This window comes from Eurypyga helias, unplaced genomic scaffold (assembly GCF_000690775.1).
Source record: "Eurypyga helias isolate BGI_N326 unplaced genomic scaffold, ASM69077v1 scaffold19431, whole genome shotgun sequence".
Taxonomy (NCBI): domain Eukaryota; kingdom Metazoa; phylum Chordata; class Aves; order Eurypygiformes; family Eurypygidae; genus Eurypyga; species Eurypyga helias.
The window spans coordinates 1-7,469 of NW_010232964.1; the positions used below are offsets into that span (position 1 = coordinate 1).

The 7,469-nt window shown below is 40.7% G+C and overlaps 1 protein-coding gene across 1 annotated transcript; it reads left to right on the forward strand.

The window, feature by feature from the left end:
- Nucleotides 1-183: 183 nt before the first annotated feature.
- NANS (N-acetylneuraminic acid synthase) lies at nucleotides 184-7,435 on the forward strand (the record flags this gene model as incomplete). The annotated part of the gene is made up of 6 exons (XM_010161587.1): nucleotides 184-346; nucleotides 906-1,133; nucleotides 3,999-4,098; nucleotides 4,353-4,507; nucleotides 5,618-5,884; nucleotides 7,041-7,435. Coding segments are annotated over 6 exons (1,123 nt in total), but the record flags the coding sequence as incomplete, so codon positions are not given.
- Between the last annotated feature and the right edge of the window lie 34 nt (nucleotides 7,436-7,469).

Below are 7,469 nucleotides of genomic sequence, written 5' to 3' on the forward strand. Positions count from 1 at the left end.
GGGTGTCAGGGACGCTCCGGCCGGGGAGCATCGCAGCCGGGCGGCGGCACCGCGAGGGGGAGTGGAGCGAGGTACAGGAGGAGTTTCTAAAGTATCTGCAGGGAGACAGTCGCGGTGAGTGCCAGCGCGGCGGGGGCCGAAAAGCGCTTCCCGGCCTGTGGTCAGCCTCGTACTCGCGCTCAGGAAGCGCCGGCGTCGTTCTCGGCACACGCCGGTGAATAGGCGCAGGCAGCCAATCAGTCTCCGAGAGGTTACAGCAGCCCTGGCTGTACATGGGAGGAGTCGGACTGCTGAACTGCCGCTGATGAACCTCCGGACTGGTTTGATTGCATTAGGTTTTTTTGAGGTAACATTTGTGTCATCAAGTACGACAGCCAAGCTGGTTTACAGCTGTATGCATTAGGTAGATCTGCGTTTGAAAACGGCGTATCGTCACTGGGATGTCAGAGCATCTTGTGTTCAGACCTGTGACTGTGGTGTAAGTGCAGAAGAGCGTAGTGAGAATTTAACTTGTGTCACTTAAGACAAATTTCAGATTCATGCTCCTTGTTCTGCAGAATCCTGCCACTTGTTTTCACATAAAATTACAATGTGACAGCAGAGCTCGGAGAACACCACAGAAATCAACTCTTCAAATGCGGCATGCATAGCAAGAGGCAGTCAGTTTTGTCGTTCCGTAGTATGATTTCTTTCTAGGCTGCTGCTCCACTAAGTGTGCAGGCATTTGGGAAGAAAAGGGCTCATGTGTGTAGGTCCTCTGTCACTCTGTGTTCATACCGTTCCTGTGATTGCTGTGTTGATAATGTGAAAACTCCACTGCAAATGAGCACATTAGTTGCACAATCTATGTGTTCAAACTTAGGATGAGTGCAGTTTCACTTGCATGTGCACTCAGTGCTCACCAGCTTGTTTTGCAGGACTGTGGAGCAGATTGTGCCAAGTTCCAGAAGAGCGAACTGGAGTACAAATTCAACAAGAAAGCCTTAGAAAGGCCCTATACCTCTAAACACTCCTGGGGAAAGACCTACGGAGAGCACAAGCGCCACTTGGAGTTTAGTCACGACCAGTATAGAGAGCTAAAGAAATATGCAGAGGAGGTCGGCATTTTCTTTACAGCTTCTGGCATGGATGAGGTATGTATGTAAGCCATACTGGAATGATAAGCACCGGCCAGCTGTTATGTCCTGTTGTTATTACTTAAGTGCAATAGTTCTTACATAGAAAGGATACTAAATATGCCTGGACATTGAATTTCTAAATGAAGAAACTAGAATAACTGTACTTCTGCCAGTTCACTTGTGTCTCTACGGTGGCTGAGTTAGATGACTGAACAGTTTGGAAGACCTGCTGTGTGTGCTGAGGTATCTGTGCACAGTAAATCATTCTAGAGACAAGGCCTCAGTTGAACTCCATAAACAATCAAAGCTTTTAGTGTTTAGATTAGGAATGCAATCTGACTGCTGTCCAGTGTTGTCTGGTATGTCAGCTCCAAGCATTTCAAACTTCCCCCTCCATTTAGACCAGATTCCTTTCTTAACTCAATGCCTATTATTTCCCTCTTTTTTTTTTTTCCTTTCAGTTGTTTACTAGACCCCAGTTGGTGTTTCTAAGCAGCAGAAATGCTTATATTCCCTTTTCTTTACTAATCTCGTGGAGTGGGTCTGCCACCTTGCCCTGTTACTCCTGAAGACACTCTCCAGAAGTAAGCTAACCATTCCTGCATCAGGCAAGCACAGCAATGTCCCTGTCCTTCTGCAAGCAGCCTTCCCCAGGATGGGACAAGGATGGGATTTATTTAATGCTTTATGGTGATCTATTCAGTGCCTCACTCTCCTTGCCATCAGAGAGAATTCTTCATGTATCAGCTTAATCTCTTTTCTCATAAATTTTTGTCCTGCCTCATTGCACATAAAAGTTTGTAACTTCCTTCTATCTCCTCTCTTGTGTATTTGAACACCATTATCACATTCTCTTTTCTGTTTTTTGTTCTCTGGACTAGGCGATTTCAATTCCTTCAACATTTTTATGCTGTCTTCTGCAGTTCTCCAGCCATTCCCATTGCTTCTATTAATGTAGTGTCCTAATCCTTATCCAAATCCTTGAATTGCTGTGTCCCAGATGAGATGGTACAAACACCAACCATGAAAAATTACTTCAGGTGTCTGACAGACAAAAAGGTGTTTTGCATGTGTTGGAATAGTCCAATGTCATAGATGCAGATCTGTGAACGGAGTGTTGTGATGTTTCTTTTATTGTTTTCTTCATGTCTAGAAGATCTGCCGAACAACACCTGCTCCTTTTTTGCAAGATGCTGTGCTGCTTTGTGCTTAGCCTCAACAGGCTTTTTGCCTTCTTTTTTGAACAATTATATTACACAAAGCCTAAGATTTCTGGTGGCATTTCTGCAAGACGTGGGTTTGGAACTTAAAGCAAACATTGCATAAATTGATGTAGTAAGTCCTTGAGAATATGTTAACATCTGTAAACGGAACATTATCTCTGGAGCTCCAGCTGTGTTGAAGAGGTTAAATTGTGTATTTAACTATATGAGGAAATTGGTGCAGTGACATGTGAAGTAAATATAAAGGCTATGAGTAACTCCTTTATGTACTCTGTTCCTGGGTGTACTGGAGACAAAACAGGATCCCATTGAGCCACTCCCTTTAATGTCATCCCTATTATTTGACATGCCTTCCTGTTCCTTGAATGTGTTACAGAAAAGCTGCCAAATTGCAAGAGATATTTACCTAACGAAGAGTGGCTGTAGAGCTGAGGTCTATCAGTCATATTTAATTCTGTGCAATCTTCTCTGATTAGATCTGTGGCTTTTTAATATGGTGTATTCATTGTCTTCATGCAATGCATCTTAGTCAATAAACTGAATTAAAGACATGGTACGTGTCCTAGATACAAAATATTCAATCTGCATCATAAGGATGATAGAAAAATTAGACTGGAGAAGATGTGATTCTCATCTGGACATTAGCACTCTTTTTCCGTGACTAAGTAAATTTCACTGCAACAAGAAATGAGCTGAAGAAACTGTCTGTTGGTGGTTTAAGGGGGACAAAGTTAGGTAACTATTTTGTTGTTTCCCTCAGTTGTGAATGGAGGATTTCAATATCTTCCCTGTGATAGGTTGGAGATATATACATATTTTTTAAAAGTACTAATTTTTTAAAGGCCAGTTACTCACTTACTGATGCAGTATTGACTTGCATGGAGTCTCCAGTAATTCCTGAATTGTCTTAAATATAGCGCACACATTTTTAGAAGAAGGCAGAGTATAATTATTTGAATAAACTGTTTTATAATCCATTGTTTGACATATTTTATATTCTAATGTCTCTCCCAAAAGCAAATCCCTTTTGGATTTCCCTTTTTGGGCACTTACTTTTTTTCAGGTGCTTATTTAATATACTCGGATAGACAGATCTATTCAGGAAAACTACCTGTAGTTTTAAACACTCTGTCTGTGACTTAGTATTTCTGACCTGTAGGAAGTATGTGGCAGGAAGACTGCCTGCATTTCTTCTTCAACAGCGAAGCTCCTATGTGCAGCTAGTTGTTCTCTCTAGTAGTGCCAAAACAAAAAGCAAGCTGTTCAAGAACACCAGTTGTTCTTGAACTTAGAGGAGCATTGCAGCTCATCTGTACTAAGCAGCTGTACATACAGCTGGCTTGACCAGCAATGGCTGGGAGACCAAGGAGGTTTCCTTGAGACGAGATCCCAGTCAAAAACCTGTGGAAAATCTGGTTTTGTAGTATAAGTATAAAAGAAGGCACGTCAATAATATTTCATCTGAAGGGAAGTCAGAAACGAGTATTTTTGGAATAGTAAATGTTATTTCACGACCAGTGTGTTTTGGGGTGATATATATGTGACCTATTTAATTAAGCTTTGGTTTTGCTATTTTGAAGGGTTGTTTAATTCCCAGCATGGTAGTTCTTTGTCTTTGATCCAGCTGGTGTGTTAAAATGCAGTGATTTCCTTGTAGATGGCTGTGGAATTTCTACATGAACTGGATGTTCCATTTTTCAAAGTCGGATCAGGAGATACAAACAATTTTCCTTATTTGGAAAAGACTGCAAAGAAAGGTAAGCATTTTCTTTTGAGCCGTCTTGGTAAATATCACTGTGTCTCAGTAGATCAGTTATTAGATCTTTCTTCCAATTGATTTCAGAAAAAAATATGAAGTACCTTTAGAAGAAAACCATTCTCAGACATGGGGTGAAAAAAAGGTTTCACCCAATTTCCTTTTCTAGTTTAACTAATTTACTTCAAGAATTTAATCTTGTGTAGCTTTCTTATAGACCTAGGACAAAGCATGTGCATGTTTTCTAACGGCTAGGTCGCCCAATGGTGATTTCCAGTGGGATGCAGTCGATGAACACAATGCGTCAGGTTTATCAGATTGTGAAGTCCATCAATCCAAACTTCTGCTTCCTGCAATGCACTAGTGCATATCCACTTCAGCCAGAGGATGTCAATCTCCGTGTTATATCGGTCAGTGAATAACCTGGAGTGGGCCATGGGTAGGGTACCAGAGAAGGGCTATGCATTTTTATTGAGATACATTTCCAGATTTTGGGCATGCTGGAATTTGCTTCTGAGAAGTCAGAAGATGTATCATGTTCTTCTAATTTGTTCAAGTGTGGAAGTAAAAATGGTCATTTTTATATTGGTATGAGTATATTTATACGAGTATATTAAATGGTCTGTTTTAGCATAACTCAGCTTTGAGGAATATGAGAAAGGGTATTACTGGAGTATCCACAATTCAACAGAGAAAAATATGACATATGGTTAACAGGTTAATCCTGTGCTTTGTAGTGCAAAGGAAAAATAACGTATGGTTACCATTAAGAAGGTGCATGGAATTGAGAACATAATTCAAAATGGGGCTAGACCAGAAACTTTTCTTAAAAATGCTTCATGTGAATATCAGAGCAATAAAGAAAATGGATTAGGCCCTTCTATAGTGTCCTTCACTGAAAATACTACTTGGATATGCCTGATGATGATGCAAGAAAGTTTTCCAAATTGGCCAGTGTTCAAGCACTTGCCTAGCCTTATGCATATGTAGCAAGTTACTTTTAGCAGCAGGGGACATGGCTGCATTTAATTGCCTTAGGGACTGGATAATTGTCCCCTATATATGGCTGAAAGGATTGCTTCAGATTTTAAATATAGGGTTGAAGAAATCTGCTTTGGCTACAGGTCAAGTTTAACCAGTGCACTGGGTTCTTGGATGAAAATAGAGAACTACGTTATTACTGTAACTTACAGTGATGTAGGGTTTGAAGACCATGAAGAGTACAACTGAATTAAAAGGAAAAGCGTAAGAGAAGTTGTAGAAAAGAACATACATCATCCTTCTTGTCAGTATTGATAATACTAATGAAATTTTTAAAATGTGACAGTAGGTAATGCAGTGTGACTTGATGAATATTAAAAAAAAACAAACCAAAAAACACAACACAAAATTCTCAGCATAACCATTTGTTCTGTGGCACAGTAATTGTCTGTGGTTTTTATTGCATTATCACTGTTAAATTTGCTTTGTCTTTGGAATTGCTAATTTGGTAATTCAGACCAACTCTGTCATGATTCAAGGCATATCAGTCAGCTTTTCCTGATATCCCCATTGGCTATTCGGGTCATGAAACTGGCATAGCCATTTCAGTGGCAGCTGTTGCTATGGGTGCTAAAGTAGTGGAACGCCATGTGACTCTCGACAAAACATGGAAAGGAAGTGACCACCAAGCATCCCTGGAACCAAATGAACTGGCAGAGTTAGTGAAAGCCATCCGTACTGTGGAAAAAGCAATGGGTTCTCCAGTCAAACAACTTTTGCCCTGTGAAATGGCTTGCAATGAAAAGGTAACTTTTGCTTTTGATTCATGTATAGCTGAACATCATTTTGACCTGTAACTAATAACTCTATATTCTGAAAAACAGCTTGCTGCTTATTGCAGCAGTGTTTCTGCTTCTGCACTGAAAAATTTCTGCTGCTTAGTAGCAGCATGAACCCACTGTAACATTAGCGAAGATCTGTCATTTTATGTTTCTGGCAGTTAGCAACTATTTTTAACATAGCATGATGTAGACAATTTTGAGTATAATGGATTTCTGTGTGTATCATCCAGTGGTTAACTAAGTTGAGTAGAATCATAAAATCATTTAGGTTGAAAAAGATCCTTAAGAATATTGAGTCCAACTGTTAACACTGCCAAGTCCACCCCTAAACCATGTCCCCAGGTGCCACATCTACACATCTGAATCCCTCCAGGGATGGTGACTCAATCACATCCCTGGGCTGCCCATTCCAGTGCCTGACAACCCTTTTGGAAGAAGTCTTCTCTAATATCCAATCTCAACCTTCCCTGGCATAACTTGAGGCTGTTTCCTCTCGTCCCATCACTTGGGGAAAAAACATCAACCCCAACCTTGCTACAGCCTCCTTTCAGGTAGTTGTAGAGAGTGATAAGATTTCCCCTCAAGTTCCTCTTCTCCAGGCTAAACTACCCCAGCCCCCTCAGTCGCTCCTCGCAGGACTTCGGCTCCAGACCCTTCACCAGTTCTTTTACCCTTCTTTGGACACGCTGCAGTACCTCAATGTCTTTCTTGTAGTGAGGGGCCCAGAACTGAACACAGTATTCCAGCTGCTGCCTCACCAGTGCTGAGTACAATGTCTTCAGTAATACTAAGAGGAGTAATAGGTCTCTGACTACTGATGAGCTGATTTTACACTGAGCTAGAATGCTAGTCTGTCTAATCAGCTTCTCTCCACTCTGATTCTGAAAAATTCCAGTGAGCCATTATCCAGTTTCAGAAAGGTTCGGATGTTTGCAGCAGCCTAGTTAGAGTAAAAGTTGCCGTGCTAGCTCAACCTTCATTTGGAGTAATGGGGAGCAGAGTTCCACACAACCTGTTCCCAAGTAACCACAGAATGTTTTTTAGCCTTTTTTGGTATACTAAGACTAGGAATGTGTTTGATTTAAACTTTTTCTTTTTTTTTTTAATTTCTCCCCTGTAGCTGGGAAAGTCTGTTGTGGCAAAAGTGACAATTCCTGAAGGTGCAATACTGACACTTGACATGCTGACAGTGAAGGTGGGAGAGCCTAAGGGATTTCCCCCAGAAGCCATCTTTGATCTGGTGGGTCAGAAAGTTAAAAAAAATATCGAAGAAGATGAAACCATCACTGAGCAAGCAGTGGAAAATCACGTCAAAAAAGTGAAGTGCTAAAACAAAGCACTCCATATTTCATGATGTAGTACTGCACTATTGCACAACATACTTAAGTATAAGCAGTATGGTAGATTAGAAGAAAGGCATGTAATTGTAAGAATCCAATCAGATTAGAATTTTCAGGTTCTTATTAGCAGGATGTTTCTGAAGTAAGGGGATATAAAATAAGAACAATTTTATTAGCAAGTTTATAGCATTGTGTCAAGACAATACCAC